We start from the raw sequence: 27,301 nt of genomic DNA on the forward strand, positions 1-27,301 counted from the left end.
GTCTGAGGTGAGATGTATTGCTGTTTATATTCTTGCTTCGAGAGCAGTTCCACCAAGTCATGTATAATGGTGGTTATTAGCAGTATGGCTCGCACACACACTGCACTCTTGTCTTCTTTTGCACCTTTATTTTTATTTTCCTGGGAAAATGAGAAAGGTCAAATGCTTTCTTGAATAGCTGACTAAATATCTTCCTCAGCTAAAATGGCAGAAGATGCCATAAGGCAAATGTGGCTACAGCTGGGAGGCTTCATTCCATTTTTGCCTTGCTCATAAGACTAAACATGTCATTGGTGCTTAATGTCCAGTAATTCAGGAGTTGGAACTTGAATTAATTCTCAACCTCTTTGTTTGCACTCCAGTGTAATGCACAGCGGGCTCCTCTAAACTCTAGCATATCTCACTGTCCTTTTGAATATAACAGCAATGCTGACCTTTTAGAAATATAATGGATGGGGATATTTCTGAAGACAGAATTAACACAGATGTCTGAATTTAAATCAATATATTTGCCCGAACAATAAAATAAGGTAAAAATCAAAAGCAACCTGAAAAGAAAAACTACTTTCACTTCACTGTTGTTTTTGAAAATAAGAAATCAAAGACAAGGGAAATCATGCACATACAAGAATATTAATATGCAATTCCTCTTTACATCCTTTCTCATATTCACTGATTTTGTTTCCACTGAGAAATAAAACAATATATATGTCCAGAAGAATGTATTTTCCTGCTTAGTTAGTAGGGTTAAAATTGCTATTTTTATTAAACGGTGAGTACTTCCTCATTTATAATTTTAAATTCCATTACTTGTTTCCAAGGAGATAGAAATATGCAGGAAAATCATCTGAGACATTGATTTGTAAGGCTGTTCTCTTTAATGAGAATTGAATGTGCCCTGTTTTACGGAACAAAATAAACTTGGAGCTGCCGTAGTAAAGAGGTTGGGACTTTGAATTTCATTTCTGTGCAGGCCTACTTTCTGTTTCTAGAAGTTGGAAGAGGATTGTAAAATATTCAAATCAGTATCAGATTATCATTTAGTGGCTCAGTTGTGCTGTTTTCTACACTGAAGCAGGATAGGAAGTTCCCTTGACTGCCCGCCCCTTGTAGTAGTGGCTTTCTCCTGACAGTTCTATGTATTTCTTGGAGGACAGGAATGGACAGTAGACAACAACTTTTTTTTTCTTCCTGTGAGGAGTTCTTCAGAAATACTAAAGCCTGAATGTTCCATAGGTATTTAAAAGCCTGTAATTGTTCAGTGACGTGCCAGTGCTAAGTTCTAAACAGAAATATCTTTCTTTTTTTCTTTCTGTTAATAAAATCCTAAATTAATTTGAAGGTAAACAGATCAGTTGCCTTACCTGAAGTAGTCTTCACCACCTCAGTTGTATTTCTTAATCCTGTAAAGGAGAACTGGTAAAGCCTCCAGGACCTGGTGTCCCCCACCTCCACTGAGCTGCGCTTCCATTGGTAAATGATCTCTTCTCTTGGGTAGCCATCTTATTGCAATGGAAAATACAGAATGCTTTGTTTCATAGTCATTGCTAGGATTTTAGTGTACTTTGGGGAGTAAAAATACTATTTTCTATTTCTGGAAAAAACTGGAGAAGCATATTGCAAGTAAATTATAGATATGTTTTTCTCAAGTTACTTAGTAATGCCTTTTACTTAATGTCACATTTTATTTTATTTATTATAAATTAAAATAGCACTTGAGATAGATTTTTCCACTTTTGTGGACCCAGTAGGATGCAATTTTGCCCATCCTTCAATTATGGCCAAAAAGTCTGCAGCTGGACCAGGAATTCACACCTTGACCTCACTGCAAAATGTCAAACTCTTGACTCCAACTATTGCAATAGTAAAACTCCTATGCACAGAGAGAAAGTATCAGGCCCTGAGACTTTGATGCTGAAAGTAAAAATTTCAACTATTATGCTAAGATATAAGCATAAATTAATCACATAGGTCCCAGAAATTGTTATCATTTTTTTGTATAGCATTCCTCAATTATATTTGTGAACATATATGATTCATGTACTTGAAAATAAGATCAAAATAAAACTGAAAACCTTGGACTATGTCTAGTCAAGAACATAACCCGTGCTGACTCTAAGTATGTAAGTGGTTCAGTGTTGGTCAGAAAAGGGATATTTCTAAGCATGTTACTTACAGCTTGAAAATTCCAGGGGGCAGGAATGGGCATCCATTGGGAAGTTGTGTAACTGTAGCTGACACTCAGCATCAATTGTCAGCCTGAGGAGAAAGAGATCAGGATATACAGAATGCACTTGAGAAGTTTGTCCTGAAAGCTACATCATGGCAAGCAAAACAAGATTCTTATTAATATGGAACCTGATTATGAAATATGCAAATATATTTTAAATATATATAGAGAAAGCAAAAGTAAACTATTGATATGTATGTATTAATTTGGATATTCCAAGCATAGGAACACATCATGGTTACAGATATGCAGTGTTTCTTTTTTGGTTGCGTAGGCCCTGATCATCTACTTTCTGGACTGTGTAATAGAATAAGGTATTAAAGTTCTGTTCCTATGCATCTGAAATGGCAGCGTTACTCATAACAGGCAAATCCATAAGTAGATATACAGGTCATCTCATGAGCAGTGACAAATCTCTGTGTCACAACATGCCATAATGCACTAGGGAAATGTATTTTACGTGACAAAAATTCTATTTCAGAAATGATGGATGAGAGTCCAAATTTAGACATTTGCATCCAAGACAGCCATCTAGACTACCTTCATAGCTAGTGGAAAGGCACTCTGAGGGTATACTTCATTTCATTCCAGATTAAGACATTTAAATTAAATCAGAAGAAGAATGTACCGAAATATGTTTCTCTCCACTGAATATCAGGAGAGTCTCCATGATAACTCAGCTGGTGTAGGTGCTATACATCAGGTAGAGACATGTACTTTTAGAAATCCAAAATAAGACGAGATATATCCCCTGATGTGCCTTCTAAAAACTCTACCATTTTTCATTCAGTCCCTTAATTTTTGCTAGCCTATACACAGCCCCAGCCCTGCCATGAACTGCATGATACTTGGACTTTGGAAAGGAGGAAGGAGGTGGGGTGAGAGAGGGAAAAAGAAAAAGGAGACAAAAAAAAAAAAGAGCAGAGTGATGTTTAGTTGTGCCATGAGTCTCTAGGAAAACTGCAGGTTTCTGGTCTTTGCTGATTCCTGGGTGTCCAAATGAGCAACCCTGTGAGGTGGGTTTGTCTCCTGGCTCCTGCATGTAGGTGCAGCGTGCAAATTCTCCCTGAGCCTCATACTGTGGGATGCTGTGATCACTACCCACCAAGTTAATGAAATCTGAAGGAAACTTTTCTGCATTAGGGATTTAGGAACAAATCTAATTTCCTTTGAAACTAAGGGAGGTTCTGTTTGTGCCACAGCAAGAGACCTGATTCTGTGTGCTAATATTATTGTCCTTTCTTTCTCTTCTCATTTCCATCACCTTCAGTTTCATTTCAAGATAATCATAATATGGATCAAAAAATTTATTAAGTTCTTTCTTCAATATTGCCTTTTCTCTGGTGAATATATTTAACACTGTTTGAATTTGGGATAGGCTCAGATTTACTGCTGTTTTTATTTGTTTTCTCTTGTGGAATTGAGTAGATTTCATTCCCCAGCACACAACACAATCCAGTCTTCAAACACTTCCAAGCATGGAGTTTTCTGGGCAATCTGTTCCACTGTTTGACCATTCTCACAGTAAAAAAGTTTATTCCTATGTTTAAACAGAATTTCCTGTACTTCAGTTTGTGCCCATTGCATCTTCTCCTATCACTGGATACCACTGAGATTATGTCTCTGCCTTCTTTACCCCTTTCATCCCCTGCCTTCTTTACCCCCACCCACATTACACACATTGATAAGATCCCCCGAGCCTTCCCTTCTCTAGGCTGAACAATCCCAGCTCCCTCAGCCTCTCCTTGCACATCAGATACTGCCAGCCCTTCAGCATCTTAGTTAGCCTTCACTGCACTTACTCCAGTGAGCTCATATCCCTCTTGTATTGGGGAGCCTAGCACTGGACACAGCACTTCAGATGTGTCTCACTAGTGCTGGGCAGAGGAGAAGGATCATCTCCATCGACCTGCTGGCAACAGTCCTCCTAATGCAGTCCGGGATGCTGTTTGCCTTTGCTTCAAGAGCTCTTTGCTAGCTCATGGTGAACGTCCATCAGGATCCTCAGGTCTTTTTCTGCAAGGTGCTTTTCAGCTGGTCGGCCCCCACCCTGTACTGCTGTGTGGGGCTATTCCTCCCCTAGTTCAGGATGACATTTTCCTGTGTTGAACTCTATGAGATTTTTGTCGGCCCATTTCTCCAGCATGTTGCAGTCCCTCTGAGTGATAGCACAACCTTATGATATACCAATCACTCCTCCCAGTTTTGTATTATCTGCAGACATGCTGAGCGTGCACTCTGTCCCCTTGTCCAGGTCATTAATGAAGATGTCAAACTGTATTGGCCTAGTACAAAACTGGGGAGTACACCACTAGTGAGTGCTTTCCAGTCGGCCCTCATGCCACTGATCCCAGGCCTTTGAGCCTGGCAGTTCAGGCATATTCAATCTACCCCAATGTCCCCTTATTTAGCCCATACCTGATCCTCCTCCACCAAAGGTAAGTCTTCCTTGCTCCACTTTCCTACCGGTCTCAGGGACCTGGATTGCTGAAGGAAGGGTTTTACCAGTAAAGACTGAGGCAAAGAAGGCGTTGTGTACCTTGGCCTTTTCAGTGTCCTTTGTGACAAGGTCCCCATTCCTGTTCAGCAGTGGGCCCATATTTTCCCTAGTCTTCCTTTTGCTGAGGATATATGTGTAGAAACCCTTCTTGCTTTCATGTGTCTAGTCAGATTCGACTCCAGATGAACTTTGGCTTTTCTAACGTTCCTGAGTGCTCAGACAGCATCGCTGTATTCCTCCTGGGTCACTTGTCCCTGCTTCCACACCTAGTACATTTTTTTTTCACGTTTGAGTTTTGTCAGGAGCTTTGTGTTGATCCTTGCAGACTGCCTGCTAACTTTTCTTGATTTCCTGCTGGTCAGGATGGACTCTTCTTGAGCGTGGGGGGAGGTGACTGAGAAAATCAACCAGCTCTTCCAGAGCGCTATTCTCTTCAGGACAGAATCCCAGATCTGTGATGATACTATCACATTTCACTTCTGGATTAATCCAGGTTGAATCCTTACTGGTGCTTGCTGTGACTCGCTAAAACAACTAATACGTTAATAACAGATAACTGTTTCTAAGTTCTATCAGATGTATCTCTTTCTAATGAGAGGAACTAAGGTATTTGAAGAGAAAGGTAATGAAGTCCAAAGAGACAATAGTGTAGCTAAGTCCAAATTTAACATTTCAAAAGTGGACTTAGGATCTTCTTTATCAGACTGACTTTGATTTGCATTGGATTTCAATTCCGATCATTCTCTTATTTCTTCTGGCGATGCAATATGTAATGAATGTAAAATAACTATGAAATGAAACTCCTTTTTGTAGTTCAGACAGTTGCAACATTAAAAGGTTGTCTTAACCAAAGCTTCAGAGCTATTCATTAAAATTATAATGAGCGTACTTTTCTTCAAAACTTTATTTCTGGCACCCAATAAAACAAAAGCGGAAAAAACAGTTTGAAAAAATGCAGTCTAAAACTCAGATGGTCTTATGTCTAACATCTTTGATTCTGTACTCTCATTTTAAATTATAAATTCTCTTGAAGAGGTGCTGTCTTTATTTACATTTTACATAGAACCAAATGTTATATCACATGTAAGAAAAAGTAAAAAAATATGCATTTAGGATTTTCACATTTAGGAAGTATCTTATGGTCATTAGGAATATGATATTTGAGTTGTTACGTATTGCATATGTTACATTTAAATGTAGGCATATACATAATTATTGAAAAGGTAGTTTTTAAAAGTTATCTGTGCCAAAAGAAGAGCTATACACATGCCTAAGAAATCTGGAGATGAGCATATCAAGTTCAGATTCATGAAAATTTTAGTGGAACAAGGTATATCTGTAGGTTTTGGATTAAACATTAAATGACCAATGCTGAAATGGTAATCTTTATTTTCATAAGACTGAGGAATGAAATGCTTTTGCAGGGTGGAGCTTCATCTAGCTAAACTGTAATCAATTCAGAATAAGAGGTCTTTGATGTATATAATTCCTCCTTTTATACCATCTACTTAATTCAAGGATATTTCGAATTCGTCATTTTAACCCAATAAAAAGGCAAAAGGCAATATGGACCAAACCAGTGGCAAACAATAAAAAATACCTGAAAATGAAGATGAATTACTGTGACTATGCTTATATTCATTTTAGTATAGGAATGTGACTATTGTGGAGCAAGACAGTACAATCTATAGGAAGAAATAAAACTCTTTACTGTGCCAATATAAAATAAATTGCATGCAAGTAGTATCTTCTAAATATTTCTCTTTTTCAGGGCTGTATGCATAAGTAAATAAGAAAAACACTGTTTTTTCCTTCAGGTTAATGTCAAATGACCTGAATTCACAGGACCTTTCTCTTTGGCTTTCCCTAGAAGAACTGAAATTAAAGTCAGGTATAAATACCTCAATGTGTACAACACTCTGCCGTCATTCCAGATCCTGAGCATCCTATTAGGAGTTGTTATCCAATGAGCATCAGCTTTCTTGGAATTTCGGAAAAATGTATCTGGTATCCAGATCTTCCCAACCATGTTGCTGTTTAATCTGAGCACTTTTATAGTGCTGTTGAACTTTAGACGTCTGTCATACCACGTTTGGGCGAAAAATATATCAATTGTATATTCCTGTTGTGTTAACCAGAAATACTGATGAAAACATAGCACTCAGCATTTCACATAACTCCTGATATGCTTTCCTTAATTTCATGTGAAAAAAATGTGAACTACAGAAGATGGTACTAGAATTGATAAAAACAATTTTTTGTCAATTTTTGAGGGCATGGTTTACCAAAGTTTATTGTTTAAAAAAAATTTATTCTGTTATTTTCCCACTGACAGGTGAAACTAAGATGCAATTAAGTGGTATATGCACCTTTCTAATTCTGTGTCCCCACACCTCAACCCACGCCTGATCAGATCAGCGAACAATTATTTATTCCTTTGGATCTAGGACAGGAAAAATTCGAGCTGACTCGGCTGCCTTAATTGCCTGTGCTCCTCAGTTAATATCAGAAGTGGCGAAGTCTCACCTTCCCTGGCACCACTGGGCAGCCAGAATCTGCAAAGGGAATTATAGAATGGAAAAGAGCAATCTGAGATTTCTTTCTCCACAGGAAAACTACAAGAATGAAGTAGATATTGTGCTAAGGCTAGACCATTTTCCTTCACCTGTACGAAGATATAATTAAATTTTGCTGTAGGAACTTTGGAAGGAGGAGAGGAGAGAGGATCTAGGCTTTTTTCGTTTTATCTCTTGGTGGCAAGAGTGATATTACTGGGGAATGGTTTTCCTTATTTTGTAGCAATCTGGAAGCTCAGTTTTACAGGAGTTAAACTGTCACAAAGCACTTGAAAGTAGAGCACATAAAAGTGTGAGGATATGTTAAAACTATTATTATTACATTTTTTTCAGCATAGAGCTCAGTTTGCCTGTCTTGTAGAGATTCATAGCTCATATAGTCCTCACATCCATAACAATAATGAGATTTTAAAAATAATATAGGTATAGCACAACATTAAAACTAATGGAAGCTTTGTCATGTCAAAAATGATGGAGGCTTTGTAACAAAGTGAACATTGTAGGAAAATTGGCAATCATTTACCTACCATATTGATAGCATTCACAGGCCCAATGCTATTTACGTACATGTCAGTGTGAATTACTGTCGGTTTAACTGTAAGAGAAACAACAAGAATCAGTAACATTAGTGAAGGTCAAAATCAACTACATGAAAGTCAAACACAAGTAAAAGATTATTCTAGTACCTGTCTTGCATGGCTATGGTTGCCTCACATTTAAATGTGCATATGCAATAAATACAAATTTGCAGTGATGTCTCCAGTTTGAAATTAGTTGGAGACAAATTCTTATATCATTTATTCTATCAGAACAAATTCAGTTATGCTATGCGAACAAATACTGAAACCAGTGTCGTTACCTTAGAGTGAGTCATATCTGACTGAGAGTATGTATATTTTGTGTCAGGTCACAGCAACGCATCTGACAAAACACTATTAAAAAGCAAACTTATTCTTCTTATGATGACTTGCATCACTCGTTTTACATTATAATGGCAACTGCCACATGACTGCTGTTGCCTGCAGAGATGGCTGTAGGTAAGTAATAATTTCACGAGCCCAAAGCAAAAATAATACTCAAGGCTCTAAAGCAGGAAATTGTTAGATTAATTTATTTTGAAATTACTCTTGTAGCTTTATTATTCTTATACACCTTGACTAAAACATGATTGTTTTTTTGCAGGTGCTTTTATGAATGCTTAATTCCTTTCTGTGCCTAAAGTCTTGGATTGGGAGAATAAGACAAATTCCTCTGCTAATTTACACTATATACATACATTGAAGGTTAAATACTCATGTTATCCCTCACTGTGAAAAATTCCTTAGTTTATAGGCCTCTATAAGCTTGCTAGAAACAGCTTCCTTCAGTAACCTTGCTGATCTCTGCTTTCCTCTGCCTGCCTCATCCATGAATTCTCTGCGTTTTTCTATATTCTTATTTCTGCTGTATCCTCTTCTGCTGTGCCTGTTCTGTGCACACATGGGGCCTTCTCAAACTGACTTGCAGAAACTCAGGAGATTTATCTCTTTGAGTTCTCTCAGTAATCAGTGGAGAAGATGGTTGCTGCAAAAGGTGATTCAGTCAAATAAGACTTCCATTATGAGTCCAAGCTTGGGTCTATATACTTATACTGGCTGTGGGGGAAATCTAGGGAGTTGGCCTTACTTGACTGCAGTTATCTTTTGTGAACCTCTCCCTCTGCGCCCCATTCCCCAGTCACTTCTTGCCCTGCTGTGCAAGTGAGGACCCATGCTGCATCAGTCAATGCAAACCTGCTGCTGTTAGAGGCTCTGTTTGTGTCCGTCACATCATGCAAGGATCAGGCTGCATTATCCTCATTTTGGCCTTGTTTCCAATATATTACTTGTGATTCTCTAACACCCTCACTTAGATATACAAAGAAGATAAAAACTTGCTTTTTCATTCCCCAAAAGTTAAATTCCGAACTTCCTATGCAGGTGCATCATTACAAGCAGCCTGATTCAGCAAATCACAACAGTCTTATTAGATGTCTCAGAATAGATTTGGCAATCTTAATTTATGTCAGCTTCCAAATTTGTGAGTATTTTTCGTGCCACTAATGTTTTACTACATTGTATTTTGTTTTCATAACTACTTTGAATGGATTCTGCTTCCTGTGTAGCATAATATGGTATGAAAAGTCTTTCTCTTCACTGCTTAAACAAAAGTGGTCTAAGAAGAAAACCAACATACCTCCTATGTCAGGTCTCAATTTGTTGTCATATCCTTCCAGCAAGCCATTTAAAATAAGAGTGACATCACTCTCATGGACTTTGGGAGTCAAAACCCAAGTCTTATTTGAAGTGTAATCTTCATAGTCATCATCTCCCTTTTGGGTGGAACTGTTAAAGAAATAAAAATGAAGAAATGGAAAGCCTTGAAAAATATGAATTTGTAGGCAACCTCTTCAGAGACAATACATACATAATTCAGGTTTTAATAGTACTGTACAAAACATTGAAAAATTGCCTGCTTTATAAAAGGAGACTCACAGTAAAGATGCCACATAACAGTTGAGGTTACAGTTCACTTCAGCAACATTTCCTTTTAGTACAGTTGAGATCATATTCTGTCTATTAGAAAGAACATCAATGCTTATCACCTTTGGCATGCCTATTTTTTCTCTCACTGACTCAGGTGGGACCTGTTATGAAACAAATCTAATTGCCACTTAGCTTATGCAAGTCTCCACCAAAATATCACTTAGTATGTACACAGTGTTGTTGCATTACTTCTCTTTGAGAGAACGATTTGATGCAACACATTACTGACAAGACCAATAATTAGATTCATTCAAACAAACTGTCACACAGCTTTTCTCCACTCTGATGAACTTTGAGCTTATTGTGCATTTGGAAAGTTCAGTACAAATTTTTGCCAATGGTTTTCATTTTCACTTTTGCTAACCAGAACCCAGAGAGAATATAATGTCTGTCTATAGTTTTTTTTCTGCTACTGAGCAATATGACAGCAGATCTAGTATAATTCAACCTGCTTCGCACAGTAAAAAAGGCAAGTTAGGAATCAGAAGTGTATAGACTAGCCTTAATGGATGTTCTGTTTTCTTAAAATCTGTGCTTCCAGTTCTAGAGGAGAACATAGAAACTACTTTAGAATATGATATCGTCAGATATTTTCATTTCAGAATGTCAGTGGTAATCAGCTGAATGGTGCTAGGCAACTGTAAGTTTTTTGCATAATATGCCAGTGCCCTTCTTTCCTGACCTGCTTCAGTGACACTTTGAATGCTGCTGGGTATGACAAATCTTAATGATACTACAAATGTCTTAAGCCAGTGGGTGGAGTTTGGATATGAATGGGTCAAAAGCAGAAAATTTAACTATTTTCCTGTTTCAGCCAGAATCTGTACAGAAGTGGGAAAGAGCACAGAGAAGCAGATTCTCATGGGGGCTGGAACTCATGCTGGCAGACACAGCTGACCATGGTCATGGGTGCCATAGTGAAGGGATGACTAGTCCCAGAGCCTTACAGAGCCATTCGCTCAGCTGAGGTCTTGCCCACTCCTCCCAACAGTGCTGCATCCTGCTTATACCTACACAGAGTAGATGACCTGAAGGCTTCCCCTTGCTGGGCATTTGGGAACTATAAGCCAACTGCGCAAATACAACTTAACTACAAAAGAGGCTTTAGTTTCTTTCTTCCCTGTGGGCACAGCCTGACAGGAAAGAGCCACAGCACATCTATGTCTCTATGTATAAGACTGTTTCCCAGGAGGTGCTGAAGGTACAGTGAAATTTGAAGCAGCCTCAGACTGCACATAGGGCTGTAGCAACTAGGAATGCGTAGCATGCACGAGAGAGCTAGTCTTGCATTGCATTCAATTGAGCTTGGAAGCTGCTAGTGAAGCTAGGTTAATCTGTGCCTTCATTACATGTACTGAGTACCACTGACCACAGCCTCCAGGCACCACCTAACTCACCCTGCGCCAGCAATATGCATCTAGGACCTTCAGCGTCGCAGATCAAGAATAAGCAACCCAAACTCCTCCCTCTGGCTACACAGGCCTGAACCTGTAGTGTTTTATTGGCAATCAAAGGTGGAGTTTTAATTGGCAGTGTGCTCCATAGTATTCTGGTGGTACTGAGAAACAGGCCAGGATAATTAAATTGGTGGGGGAAATCTGTTTGTTCAGCTGTCTGGAGTTCAAAGATCTAATTGTCATTCGAAGGAACATAACTGAAGCAAGGTTCTCCCTCTTGGAGGAAAGGAAATCCTTCTAAATAAAGTCTTTGCAAACAGAAGACACTGGATTATCTGTTTTCAGTCTGTGCAAAGTGAATGAAAAAAACTAACTTTATGTTTAAAAAGCCATACTCCTGTTTTATAACCAATTAAACACCCATTCTCTGAAAAGAATACTTTTTCTGAATGGAAAAGAAAAAGTAAATCAAACACTTTCTTTCACAAAGGCAATGTGTTCCTGAATATTAATGTGATGAGAAAGCTTCAAAAGTCAAACAGCTAGTTAGTAGAGTCTGGTGTACAGTGCAAGATTAGAAGATGAAAAAGTATGTTTGTCTAGGACTTGTCTCAAATCTACAATAACCTTATTGAACAGCAGCCCACAGTCACGAAAACTTCTATTTCCTCTTGGTAATTATTTGTAGGAAAGAAATAGCTATTTGTTTGCTCATCTGCCATTTCAAGCAATTTTGGCACTCCAGTTCTCAAAAAACAACAAATGCTTTATGAGATTAGTATGAGAGAGACGAGAGGGAACAATGTAGGAGAGAGCCAATGTAACTACGGAAAAAGGCCACTGAATTCCAGCTTTTATCTGAATTCCGTGTGGATCCTACATTAGCATGGGTATCCAATTGTCTAAATGTCTGCCTGTGTAAAACTGCATACCAGCCAGAACAAGCAGAGGTGCATCTCTATCCAGATGAGCAGAGCTTTAGCTGTGCAATGCCGTTAATACTAACGAAACTTAAAATGACAAAGCCCTTTTCATCTCCTTAAGACTTTCAGATCAGTCCTTCTGATTATATGGCCTAAATTTTGCAAGTGCTTTTAATGTTCAGAACAAATTCAATAAAGCCCAGATTATACCCAAGTGCATATTGAAATCTATTTTTATTTTTATAACTGCTAGAAGTTTTCAAATCTAGTAATATAGGTATGCAAAGAAACACGTATTTACCTATTTGCAGATTACATTATAATTTTTTGAAAATTAATGTTTCTGACACTGATACAAAATCTCACTGTTTGAGGTATTCCCACTTCTGACATTAATGCTTTTGCAAGATGTGTGCAAGACTGCTCTACGTAAATCCAGTTTCCCAATTTGGAAAAGAGATGGCTTAAGAGGGTCGGAACCCAAACTTGAAACTTCAAGTCATAGAGTAATTAAAGTTAGAAGGCACTTTTGGAGGTCATGTGGTCCAATCCCTGCTCAGTTTGCCAGCAAAGCCTGCATGAAGTAGCTATGATTGTAATTACATATATATATAACCATGACTGTGCCTAACGTTCAGGGGGGCTCTTTGTATGTGTCAAATTACTTGAAATACATCTTCACAAAGCAGATAGAGGGTAGAAATCACAACATGCTAATAAGCATTTATTTATTTAGATCAGAAAGTGCATTAATTTGGACTACAGGAATATCTGTGGGGGAGATGACAGCAGAAGATTGAGTCATATTTTTAAAATTTTTTTGATAAAACGTGCAAAGATCTATGAACTGGTATCTCACTCTACAATTACATACGAACCTCATTCTGCCAATGAGATTTTTACCATGGCAGGGGCTAAAAAGACTTTTAACTCATGTTTCTTATCTTCCTCACTATAAAATACACATACTAATCCTAACTCTGCATTAAAGAAGTTGTTACTTGATTTATGACATTTATATAGCTCTTTTGAGTGCTCATTGGTGAGGTGTAACTTTAGCACAAACAGAGATTACATAAACTAAATGTTCAGGACTGGATTATCCAGATCTTTTCTAGTGCACGTCATCCATAAGTTTTTTGCAATACCATTTGGGCAACATTTAATCATTCATGGAGTAGGTGTAACCTCTGTGAGCAGAGGTACGTACTGTAGGTAGAACTGGGTTCACCAATCAAGGCACAAAGAACTAATGAAAAGATGCTCTATTTCATTGGCATAGCCTGTTTTACAGACCTCTTAATGCTAAAGGCATTATTTCTATAATGGAAATATGTTGAAGTAGTAGAAGATTAGTTCAGTCAGTCCCAGAGGATATCTCTGCTGAGAAATCATTGATGTGTTAGGAAAACAATTTTTTTCCATCTTCTTTTCTGAACCTTGTCCAGAAGACACAGCAAAGCCCATTAGTCAAAGGTTTCGTTGATGTGCTGATACACTATTCTCTTAGCAGTCCAAAACCATGGAAGTCCACATTACAGTTTGGGAATCCATTCCTCTTTTTAATAGATTCAGTATGATTTCTTTTCTTTTTTGCTTTCATTTCGATGGAAGTAAGATTGATACCTACATAAAAATAATCATCACTTCAGTAAAATTTAACAAATAATTATATTAATGGTATTTAGCTGTCTTACATTATTATCCTTTCAAGCCCTTTGGCTTAAATTCTTTAGTTCAAAATTCAAAATAAAGGGTGGATTATCTATTTCAAAACTATTGTGTTTTAGTTAACTGCTAACATAAAGTCAGCATTACAACTTTTGATGATCTCTGCTGTTCCATGACATCTCTAATCAGAGACACTCCAATGTAAGTCCCAGAAGAATCATACGTAGCATTTCTTGGAAATACACTACCATATGTTGGTAAAGGTACACTATACGTTATTTAAAGTCACAGAGAACAGCAACCATTTTTCAGTCTAAGCTGAGGGACAGATTGGGTATGTCTTATTTCATTAGTGAGCAATAACTCACAAAGGATATCCCTTTGAAATAAGGTAAATATTTCTTAATCCACAGGAACATGATTTCACAACTTGTTACAAGTAGTAGAAGGGAAATGATACTCTTCTCTGATGCAAAAACCTACCGTGACTGCTCAGTCTTTCAACATTCAGATGTGAGGTCATATATTTCGCTGGTCAAAATCTCTATAATTCCAGTGACATTAAATAAGATATGTTAATTTGTACCTGCTGTGGCTCTGTCCTTTAACGTTTCTAAATATAGAAAATGAATTTTAACTATTTCCAAGTTCTATTAAGAAACTTCACACAAGAGTCAATTATCCCTACTGGAATCTGCCTGCTATTGCATTGCTGTTTACAAGCAGAATCAGAATAGCCACAAAGTGCCTAAAGAAAAAGACCTGTAGCAGTACTGAATAACCAAGAACTAATTAGTTTAACTCTAATTAAAACCTTAAGTTTATTTGTCAAAAAAAATCTGACCAATTTCATCTTTTATACCAAGACGGCTATAGAAGCTACAGAGCCTACAGCAAAGATTTAATAAACTACTCACACATACAGTGAGTCTTCCACTTAAAGCACCAATGTTTTCTACCTCTCAGTGAAGGACTGAAACAAGGCTTGCTATTTTACCTAACAGCACTGTTTAACTGAATGAATAGTCAAGCTAAATTCATTCTCTGATGTGCATAAAAAATTATCCCAATCTATAGGTCATACGTTATTCATGATGATAATATGGTAACTGTGAGGGAAGGACATATTCCAATTTCCCACTGTGGACACAGAGATGCTGTATGCAAATGTGGCATGTGAGTATGTAGAGAATAGCATATTTGCAGGGGATTACAGAGTCTGTGGAAATCTAACTGTGTCTATATTCTCTGTACCTGGATGGAGCTTTGTTTCAGAAGAGCCTGAAATACTAGATTCACAGTATTTCCAGAAAAGCTTGTTTCAGACTTGACCACTAGGGAGTATTAGCTGTATTTTGGCCACCTGACATAGTCACGTAGTGAGGGGGGCTGAGGAAGTTCACAAGGAGAAAGAAAATAGTATTTACCTCTACTTAATGATTTTGTTAGGTTGGATTTTAGGTAGGTCACCTAGAAGATAGATAGTTTATTTCCTAGGCAACTCCTACTGCTACGGCTATCATTCCATGAACTATTCAAATCGTGTAAAGTATTTAAAAACTTGTCGTGAAATGATCTCTGCTTAAAAACAAAACAAAGCTGAGTTTTTCTGTCATTCCTAAGTCACAGAAGTACTGAAGTGTACAAGAAAAAATTATTAAAATAATACTACAGTTCTCATAAATAAATTGCTACAGTTGAAACACTAAGATTAAGTAGGGACTGAGCACACAAGTCTCAAAATGGGTATTCAAAACCCAGAAATCACTAGAGTAGGACAGATGAGTATCCCAGCAGATGACTTTTCAGTCATTACAGTACATGAAGGCCCTAGATTGCCAGCAATCAGTCATTTCTGAAAACTATGCCTACATTGAGATTTAAAGGCCGGCCAGATTCCTGTGAACATTTACACTGTCTTCCACAGAATAAGATGATACCTGGCAACACAGCACCTAAGTATCATGCTGTGAATTTTACAGGCTGCCTTCTAGTCATTCAGCAACTCACAGTACCCTCACTGGTACTTGTCAGCTATTTTGAGTAAAGCAGTCCAGTTCTTAAACCTCTTCGCAGACTTCTATAGTATTACATGGCAATGATGTTTTTGTATTAGTCGCTATAAAACTGTCAATCAGACAGTTTATAGCAGACTGGTTTATCTTACAGTCATTCTACATCTTCCCCAAGACCTGCACTCACATTAGCTGCTGCACTTTATCGTGTTATAAATTTTAGCCCTTCGTAGTTATAGTTAAAGCATCTATTTTTCATATTTGCAGATTCAGCTGAATGTGGCTACAGCAAGTGTTTACACAGAAAGGTTGAAAATGAAATATTTAACTTGGTTTAAGTTTTGTTTCCTTCCTGTAAGTTTGTGTCGTGGTTTAACCTGGCAGGCAGCCAAACACCAGGCAGCCGCTCACTCACTCCCCCCCACCCCCCAATGGGACGGGGAGAGAATCGGAAGGGTAAGAGTGAGAAAAACTCATGGGTTGAGATAAAGACAGTTTAATAGAACAGAAAAGGGAAAATAATAATGATAATGATAGAATATACAAAATAAGTGATGCACAATGCAATTGCTCACCACCCGCGCTGACCGATAACCAGCTAGTGATCGGTACTTCCTGGATCACGCCTACCATTCATATACTGAGCATGATGTCACATGCTATGGAATACCCCATTGGCCAGCTGGGCCGGCTGTCCTGATTATGTTCCCTCCCATCTTGTGTACCTAGCTCAGTCAGTAGGCATGGGAGCTGTCCTTGGACTAGGAGGGTACTTAGCAACAACTGAGAACATCAGTGTGTTATCAACATTCTCCTCATACTAAATCCAAAACACAGCACTAGCAAGAAATTTAACCCTATCCCAGCCAAAACCAGGACAGTTTGTAAAAACTCTTTTTAAAAAAGCCCTTTGGAGTGCATTTATTGAGAGTGCTACCAATAAAACTTCTGGTTTGTAGCATTTACTGTGTTTTCTAGTTCACTGTACTGAGGAATTACAGTGCAATTTTTCCATTGCACAGCTGATTAGATTCAGATCGTAAGTGAGCATGAGGATTATTGTCCCTTTTTAAATATTTCTAGTACCAATAAAATGGGCTTATGACCAATTGTCACCAAAATTACCAGAAACAGCGACCACTGTTAGCAGTCCTGGCAAAGAACCAAAAGCTGAAATGTAGCACCCAGTCTAGAATGAGTTTCTCCAGCAGAAAGTTGAGGCACATTGGTTAAATAAGTTGATAAAGGATTTCCATCTTCAGATCTGTCAGAACAGACCGATGTAATTGACCAAAACTGAATTACACCACAATATAAAACTTGTGGGCAGGGAGAGGAAATATATGCTACCCCCAGGGAGGATAGCAAAACGTAGAGGGATGAAACAGACTTGTGTAGCCAGTAAGGAACAAGAGAGATAATTATAGAAACAAGCACACGTCATTCATTTTCAACAGCCTGAGCTTGAAGTGCAGCATTTATACTTATGAGAACTCTGGAGGAGTCTAAGATGTGATCAGATGATTCAGATAAGCCTCCATAACTTAAGATGATTATTTCAAATTTTTTTTGAGCTGGAATTTTGTATGAATATGTTTTCTTACATTTTGTTTCCTGGAGGTTGTATAATCTACTCACGTATCTCTTTTTACTGCGGCTATGGCTACTACTTTAGTGGCAAGTGAAGGAAAGCATTAGATAGAAACAAACAGAAAAGTGAGAAATAGGTTCAGATATTCTTCTGCATCATAGGGTTAGCATGAGTTGATCTTCTACTTTATTTGAAATTATCTAGCTATATCTAATTGTAAAAGGTGTAACCTTGGAATTATGTGAACCTCAGAAGTTTTTTTTTTCGTTTACCTTCCTCTCCTCTCCACTTCTCTCCCCTCCCCTCCCATCCCATCCCCTTCTCTCCTCTTTTGTAATTTCTTTTAAAACTGTTCTGTGCACCTCTGCGTGTGAAATCTAAGGCACTTGGGGCATGCTTTTTGCCTGGTGCTGTTACTCAGCTCCTGCAGATTTCCGCTATAGCTGGAAGAGCTCAAGAGAAGGAGTTAAGTGAATGGCCATTACTGAAATGTGATCCGACTAGGTCTTTTTTGGTGTGAGCTCTCTTCATTTTTTCTGACTGTGTTTTATGGTATGTAACTGTCAACTGTTACTATTATATGTAATTTCTCTTCCCCAATAAGGTACATTGCTTTTAGAAAAGATTGCTCTAAAATCTCACTATAAATTACAAGAGGAGCAAAAAGCTTAATTCCATTCTCAGTGAGTAAGATTAGGAAAACACGGATACCCTCCAGCCATCTATTTAAACAACATTAGCTCAAAAAACCCAATTCTATTGTTCAATTAGATTTGAAAAATGAAAGCATAAAGATTCTTGTTCTGTAATACCCTATGAGGTACTCATATTCGTGGCTTTTCAGAATACTTGCACATCTTTTTTCTATATTTTGTCAGCATGGTAATTTCACCCAGAAGGAAGTCACTTCTGGAATCAATCATTCATGATGTAGTCATCTTCACATCACTATCTGTCAATGTTTAAAAACAAACATGTGAGGTGCTAGAAATGTCAGCAGTTTTGCTTATTGAGTAACCCTCCTGAGCATTTTTTTGAGATTTAGAATACCTTTTTTTGTCTACAGATGTGAGCTTTAAAATGTAAGTTAAACTGAATATAAATCCTCATTAGAATTAAATCTGTCAGGGAATATTTTCATTCTCCTCTCCTTGCTGTACACAGCAAAGCACTTTAATGTGGTGTTCCCAGTGTTGGGCTGGGAGTCAGGAACATTGAATGCTCGCCCCAGTTAAAGGACTACTGTCCTACTTGCTATGATAAGCCAAGTTATATCATCTCTGCATGTAACTGTAAACCATTTTTACAACATAAATTTGTGTTTGGTGAAGACTAGGCATGATGGTAAACCATCTCATTATGGAGGAAGAAACAGTCAGCAACAAAGCCTTAGGAAACAACATTGCATTGCTGGGAATCACACTTCCATCGCACTTATCAGCAATGTTATAGCCCATATCTCTGGTAAACCAAGTGGATCAGATAAACCCTGAATGATTAGGGAGCCAGTCAAAAATAAATTTAAAACCACTATAAGTTTATTCTGAGTATATTCTTAATTCTTGTTTTTTTCAGATCATGGAAGTATCATTACTTTATTAGGTAAGAAATGTGTCTTGAAGAAAGAGCTGAATGAACAGAAAATAGTTGCTTGATACACATGTCTTTAATTAACTCATGATGAAGCTAATTCATTCACAAAATGAGTGTAAGCAAATGGTAAACATTCAACTGTTTTTTGTTGTCTTTTTTTTAAACAATGCTTCTGATTTAACTTCATTTTTAATGCATGGTAACCAATAGTAACCCATGTGTTCTCACATAAACCAATTTATATCATGCAAGACACTGTTTGCGCTCATGCTCATAAAACAGACTGTGCAGGGGTGGATGTGGAATTTAGTTCTGATAACAGGGTAGATGTGTGATACATTAAGAATGTAAGTGGCAAGCTAATGTCTCTGTGTCAGCTGAGTAGGAAAATTGTCAACAAGTGTGCCTGTATTTCCCCTATGGAATTTATTTATTTTGATGAAACGGCCTATGTTGGTTTATGTTGTGGAATTCTGACGGACTTTCCTTGGTGGTTGGTAATATCAGGATGGCTTCGTGTCAGGGTCTCCTTAACTCTGTGGGGCGTATGAACACCCTAGCTTCTGGGTAAGGACCGTTAGTACCTCTGCTGTAATATGCACCCAGGCAGGGTTATTCAATGGCAATGTCACCCCATGCCTGTACCCTTCTGTGCTGCATCCTGTGTCCACTTCTCAAGGCCTCTGCTGTCATACTAGGCTTGTATTTCTCTGCACTACATAACTATGTAAATAACTCATTTTTCATAGAGTCACTGCTTGTTTCCATTGTCTATACAAAACTATGCTTCTACCATACAAAAAGTCAGACAAATTAGCCATAGATGCCTGGTCAATTAGAGAAATTGCTGTGGCAGCTAAAGCAAGTAAAACAAAGCTGTGGGCAGGCCAAGAAACGATCAGACCTAGCAGGCCTGACAAGGCCCTGTCCTGAGGCCTTGCAAGCTCAGTGCAAAGATTATGGCCTGTCATTAGCAACGGCAATGTTGTATTGCAGGGCTACATGCTACAATTCACAAATGTTCCTTCCAAGGTAGATATTGATGCAAAGCTGCTACATCTTCCTCTCCTATTTGTGCCCCACTATGACAAATGTTTTGGAACACAATTTCAAAAAGAAATGCCGGGGTACAGAAAAAGATATAAAACACATACTTTGGATATTTATTCCATAGAAGCAAAATCTCAGTATTAAGTATATTCAGCTTTTTATGCAAGAACTTCAAAATCTTTTTCTGAAAAATGGTAAATTGTTTTAATGGTGTTAACTAATAAATAATATGGTGACTCTGCAACTTTATTTTAATGAGAAGAAACTATGTATGGGTTCAGTCAGTGTCTTATTTCTCTCTTTTTGGCCTTTCTATCAGTCTCCAATAAGTAAAACGTAAGGCACATAACATGCAAATTCTACCTAGCTCTGAAATTTTTGACATTTGAGTGGGCTAGGCATAATGATCACTGTAAAGCCTATCTTCCCATCCCTTATATTTGAATGTAACTATTAAGGTTAGTCAAAACACCAGGAAAATAGGAGAATTTCTATTTCACACACATACAAACATATATCTCCCAGACTTTTCTTTTTCCTCGAGAAATATTTTGGCGTACCTTTTTTGACTCTCTCTCATCAATATAATAGAATTTTATATTATAAATTGTCATTGTTCTGATTATGATCAGAGAAGTTTGTCTTTTTAAAAGGAAAGAAACTTTTAAAGAGAAAGCTACTAGAAACTTATAGGTAGATGGTATTCAGGGATGAAGAAAGATGGATGCCTCATAACTCAAAAAGAGGGCAAGAATCAGAACAATAACTGAGTACAAGCAGAAGTTAAGAGTGGGTTTGATTAATGTGCGGAACTGACTACAAGGGTCAGAAATAGCAGTAGATGTAGCCATAAATGTATTCCAAAAACATTATTTTGAAAAACTGCATTGGGAAGCAAGTGTATAAGGTACAACAATTACCGATTTATTTCTGAAATTCCTGGAGGGGAGAAACCACATTAAGGTCTAGGACATGTAGACTCATGTAACTAGAGTTTCAAAATATGTTTAGCAATGGAATAATACAGAGCGCAGATGATACTACAGAGAATGATACAAAGTGCAGAAAGACATACAGAGGTGAAAATGTTTCCTTCGGTTCGAAAGATTATATAAGAGGATTTTTTTTTTCTCCTCATCTTCACTGCAGCTCTATAGTGCTGCTAAATCAAAGGATCCACGAAATGTGCTGCAGAGACTGTTTCAGATGTAAACCAAAACGTCCATATATTCAGGCCACAATGTCCAGATCCCCAGCAGGTTTCCCTGGCCCTTTCTCAGAGCTCTATGGAGCATCCACCATGGCATGACAGCAACAAACTTTAAAGGTGAATCGATACAAGACCAAGCAGTGATAGGCAGCTGCTACCTTCTGACATTACTGGGTCATCTTGAACTAGTCCATTCCCAGCTGCGGGGGCTCCATTTAAGAGATGTGAGCACCAGCTACATGTGGTGTCATTTATGGAGATGGTACTGTTTGTGAGCACTGAAGCAAGATCCATGAAGATATTTAGGGTAGCCACACAAAGCATCATGGCAACTAAGAATAAGCTAATTGGCAAAATGCAGATGGTTTCAGACTTCATTTTCTATGGGTACAGAGAAGGCACCGTGATGTTTCAGAGATTTTGTTGGTCCTTTGTGGATCTTATCCAAACTGCACAATCAGGAACTTCTTTTTAAAAACAGTATGAGACTTTTCACGACTTGAGCAGATGCCAGATGGGACAATCAGGTGAGAATGGAGACCTGAAAACTTGGAAAGAGGGCAAACCCCTGAAATTAATGGAACATGAGCAGAAGCTAAGAAATGATAAAGAGGTTTTACTAATCATAGCATATCTCTCACATGGATAAATTCATCTTCAGTTTCCCTTGCTACAGCTTCAGCAGCTTTTTATGAGTTACAGACTTATGCAAAATAACTGGCCGAGTATTGATGAGAAGAAATTCCACTGGAAGCCACTGAAGCAAAACTTCTACATGCAATTTATCCTCCTGAATTCCTGGGGAATTTGACAAACATACCTCAAAATAATTTGTTAAATAAAGAACAGGTGCTATTCCAAGCCCTACAGTTTTCCAGGAGACATTACCAGTGAAATACTTTATAAGAGACGACATAACTAGAATACACTTGCTGGCAACGTTGGCATTTTTAGCTTATATCTGTCAGATTTTCCAGGATTATGGCTGTTCATACTGCCAACAGCTCAGCTATTCTGATCCTGGTGCAGAAAACCATGTTGGTAAATATTTAAACACAAGGGAAAGTGCTTTCCTGGATGAAGGCTTGAATGGTTAAAACATTGCAGGATTGAACCCCACTTTAGCTGCCTCAGCCAGTTTCCCAAGGGGTCATTGCAGACATGATGTCTCTGTTAAAGAAATACATTCTTCACATGCTGTTTGGAATTCTTGCAGGTAAACTAAAATGACAAGTCCTATTTAAAATATGTACCATTTATGATTGGATGTAATTTGATTATTAAACTTCTAGGTTTTTTCATTAAATCGTTTCATTACTATTTTATTGAGGAGCTCAGAACATTGCATATACAGGTAACAATTGCAGATAACAAATGTTTCTCATTTTTTAATCTGAATACATATTGCATTGAATTTAATCACCTCTGCTGCTTATCTACTTTAGAGAGATTAAAAGAGATAGTGCTTTGGGGGCCATAACAGAAGAACTGATTTTACAGATATAATATGTTTCCTTTTTTTTTTCCTTCCTTAACAAATTGTATAATTAAAGCTATAATCAATTTTCTCTTCTAATACTCTCCAAAAGCCTTCACATACTCAGAACTTTTTCAAAGTTACCATGCAAGCTAAAATTCTTGGTTTCTGGCCAAAGATTAATTCTATTTCCAAGCTTAAAATAAAATCCACTTTTTGAAATCTGTAAGGCTAAAATTATTCCTATTCCCTTTAAAAATAAAATCTATATAGGGTTTGTTTTCACATATATAATCCCTAGATGACTGAATAGTAAATTCTGGAACTCATTATAGAAATAATCCTTATTAGGAAGTATACCCAGAATAAAAGTGATTGGATATTAAGTGGTTAAAGTGTATTAAGTGGGTATAAAAGTGGTTAAAAGTGATTGGATATTAATAGCAAATAATTTGGAATTTAATTTCTGAGAAATGAACTCTCTCTAGAGGCAGTGGTGGCATGTTGAGAGAGGAAAGAAATACTGTCCTCACCTGGGCAAAATAGAAGTATCTTAGTTTTACAACCTTTTGACATCAAGGAGGCAGAGTTGTGGATCTGTATCACAATAACCAGTGGCAGAGAAGAATATTTTCATGTTGCTCACCATTGCCTCTTAAATACGGTGTTCAGAGCCTCATTAGTTATGCTGGACTTGGAAGTTAAGAATTTGGCCCTAAAGATTTGGGGTGACTTTAATCTCATGTGCTGCATTAGAGCTTTATTAAGGTTTTAAGTAATTTTAAATGCATACTTTAAGTCTTTAAAGCAGCTTAGTGAGGTTTTTTAGTATTTTCTTTAGAAACCAGGGAAATAAAATGAAAAAAGCCATTATTAATGTAATGTTGATTGTCCTTGCTCCAAAGAGCTTGCAAATAGCTGATACGTTTATTCAATACAATGCAGTCTTCGATACTACTTAATTATATTGGTCCAATAAAAGAGCAGCAATATTTATGACTGTATTCTAAGGTCCTCCAAATATTTTACCGCTGGTAACTCTCCTCTCTTCCAAATCCTTACTTTCCAAGAAAATAGTGATTCCTTTACTACATTGCAAAACAAAATTGTAATGTTCAAACATATTTGGGTTCACAGCCCTCACAGGATGTAGGAGCAAAATGCATCATTTCAGTTATGTATACAGAAGCCAAAAGGTGTCTTTTCAGTCTTTAAGTTCAGCTACTAAGACATTCCTTGGCAGTAGAGATATTATTACATGGATCACTTGCCTCATCTTCTTTTCCAAGCCATCTTACAGTATGACCACCTCTCCAACCAAAGTTACTTATTGTAGTAAGGGAGTTACTTTCTCTGGTTCTCTCTCCTTTTACTGCATAACTGAGAGCTACTACCAGCTTTCTCACTTGTGTTCTTATTCGAGTGTGGCATTTCCCTGGCCTCTAACTTCCAAAACATATAAGCAGGCTATCTTCACTTCATGCAAAAGATTGCCCTGCATTTGTCATCTTTGTTGATTTGATCGTAACAACTCATCTTTCTGAATCCCTGCATTGTTTTTCTATTTGAAGTAATAGCAGGCTTCTTGTCACTATGTTAAAAATGCTGTATAATTCCAGCCTTCATAATTTGCTTCCATATCTTGTTCAGTTCTGCCTCCTATTCACAGTAACTGTACAGCCTTTCTGGGCTCATAGCTTACTCTCCATATTAAGGAACTTTAAGAGCTATCTGATTCATCTGTAGAAGGTCAAACTGACTATAATTTAATTATATATCAATTATCTGGAGGCATTCTTCATTCGCTGACATGTATGTTCTTGTTCGCCTTTGGTGTGGTATCTATTTGGGCAATGGTTTCACAATTGTTTTGAAAATATTGGGCATTACCACAAATAAGCATGAGCTAATGATTTGAATATAGAATTATATTATTGACTTTTTTGAGTCTGGTGATTACTTTTCTGCACACAGAGGCAGTTTGAATGAATTTTGGAAGAATGGCTCTTAGGCCTATAAAAGTAGGAACCAGAGACGTTCAGAATAGCAGAAGGGGAAAGATGATTGCAGACTCCTTGATCAACTGTTCTCCCTTGCCTGCCTCAGTATCTGATTGAAGCCTTTTTACTGTTAATCTACAGTGTGAAGTCTTTCATGTCTTCCTCAGTTTTTGGAGAGAAAAAGCAGAGTACATCCTATACCACCTTTTCATAGGATGTACATGAAATAGCCAAGAGATGACTGATCTCTTTATCTGACCATTACGAGTATAATTCATTCTGGTTTGGTGACACACTTTCTCCAGCTTTATCAAACAAGTGGATGGATCAGTAGGTCCCAGAAGTGCATTATCACTTAATAATATATCAAATAATACATTGATTAGTTTAGTAAGGCTTTCTAGTATTATCTCATTAATATTGATTGTTCTTAATTGTTCTCTTTCTCATTCTTTCTCCTTCTATCTCTTTTTCTCTCTCTTGAAAAATAATCTAAGGGAATTAATGAAAGTGGAATTCAGTAGATAATCCTCAATCTGCCACAGCAGGCAGATTTCTGTTTAGATCTGAAGATATCTTACTACAGCTTAACAAAAGCTTCATATGACCAGAAAATGCCATTTGTGTTACACAATATAACATTGAATCACTATTGAAGGAAAACATTAATTTTCTCATACCACCCTCTGTTTTCCAGGGAATTCTGTCAGAAGGTTATTTTGGGTCTGCATGAGATCCTCTTTAAGATGCATTTCTCATCAATGTATAGAACCATAGGTATTTTTCTGTAGAACATGGAGAATTCAAAAAGCTTAAGATGATAAATAGCTCAGAAAAAAGCTAGCTTTTCATCTTAACGGTTCACACCAAAGTCCAAGATGACATTCAGTAAAAAATACAATTTCATACATGATCACCTGCATCATTTGGAAAGAGCTAATGCAAGCATAAAAAGTAGATATCTTCTTCTCATTCCATTCCTTCCAAATGCTTACTATTATCCTTAATTTCTTTTAAATATTTTTTGCCCATATATTGATGTTTTATTTCTGGTAATAATCTGTATATTTTGGCTTAGGTTTTGTAAAAATGCTATTTCTTTAATGTTTTGCTGTCTGTCTGCGAACAGATGAAAGCTCTATCTTGTAAGAGCAATATTTAGTTTCATATACAATGGCCAGATTTCACAGCTAGGCCTACACATTGTGTTGTACTTTACTGAATATGTGTGAAAACGTCCTTCCACTAAATCTGAAAAAATAGAACTGAACCTGTAGATAAGAAAATCTGACTTACACATTAGTGATTTTCTTCCTTAATGGTAATAATTTGTTGTGTTGAGATTCTTGTATAAATTACTGAAGTTCTATTACCTGCTATCGCTTTACAGTAATCATAATGTAATGATTACTCACATCAGCTATATATTGTGCCATGTATTCTGCATCTGGCAGATGCCAATAGCAGAAGCTAAGAGCAAAAGATCAGGGCAAGAATACAATGATGCTTCCCTGGTAAAATCTCTCTGCTTCCAGAAACATGCAGCTAGAGGTTTCCTGTAATGAAATGTTACCACTGAGTTTAATGAACTTTGAAGTATTTTTCTTCTTTTTGAATCTATATAAATCTTTGGGCTCTGCATTACCTCACTGATTAGAAAGAAAACCACTTTCATAAGTTTTCAGGCAGCTAATGATAATTTCATTGGGTGCTCTATGCCCTTTATAGAAGAGAAAACAAGTAATGCTTCTGTAGTCAACTTTTTCGATGTTGCTTAGGACATCACTTGAAAAAGCATTATGCAGCTGAGGTGGTCATTTACATGGGAAGGTGTTTGCTACATTTCTCTTCTACTTATGCACTCACTGGTGGTTTTCAGTAGCATTAAAGCCCAATTTTTTTGACAGTAGTTGTGTTAAAAATATTACCCTGTTATATAAATAACAGGATATCACTGTGTGTCAGACTGAATACCCAATACTCAGTCTGACAAGACTCACTCGCATATTAATTTCCTGTCACAACTATACAAATACCCCAGATTCACACTATATGTAATTCTCAATGCTCTCTCAATAGCTTTCTTCAACCTACCACCTTCACCCCTCTTTTACCTCCATTTGTCTCAGCCAGTTGGCAGGTGCTGGGACTTGTGAAAATATGTACCCACTATCTCCCTCTTCCCACTCTTTTTTCACATGGACAAAAAAAAAAAAAAAAGAGTTTTTTGTGAATTTCTCACATTGAAGGAGATGGTTACACATTCTGATATAAATGAATTTCTAACCACTTCATATGACAAGTTTAAAAGCAAGTAATATATTTTCTTATTTCCAAAGATAAAATTAAAAGCTTTTTTCTCCACTTTCTGGCTTAGTGCAAAGCTGAATTTCTTCTTAATTGGAAGAATCAAACAAGCAGGTTACTTCTAGACATCACAAATAGAAAACTGGACCCAATTCAAACAACATTAAAGCTCTTACTTATTGCACCAGAGCTCTTCC

The 27,301-nt window shown here is 37.3% G+C and overlaps 1 protein-coding gene across 1 annotated transcript; it reads right to left on the reverse strand.

Moving 5' to 3' along the window:
- Positions 1-626: 626 nt before the first annotated feature.
- Positions 627-9,938, reverse strand: LOC104076982 (gamma-aminobutyric acid receptor subunit gamma-2-like; the record flags this gene model as incomplete). Its single annotated transcript, XM_009578028.1, has 7 exons — positions 9,820-9,938; positions 9,521-9,669; positions 7,834-7,901; positions 6,632-6,852; positions 2,177-2,259; positions 1,365-1,502; positions 627-733 (listed from the first exon to the last, which is right to left on the reverse strand). Coding segments are annotated over exons 1-7 (885 nt in total), but the record flags the coding sequence as incomplete, so codon positions are not given.
- Between the last annotated feature and the right edge of the window lie 17,363 nt (positions 9,939-27,301).

The sequence above is a fragment of the Fulmarus glacialis genome, unplaced genomic scaffold, assembly GCF_000690835.1.
Source record: "Fulmarus glacialis isolate BGI_N327 unplaced genomic scaffold, ASM69083v1 scaffold32225, whole genome shotgun sequence".
NCBI classification, from domain to species: domain Eukaryota; kingdom Metazoa; phylum Chordata; class Aves; order Procellariiformes; family Procellariidae; genus Fulmarus; species Fulmarus glacialis.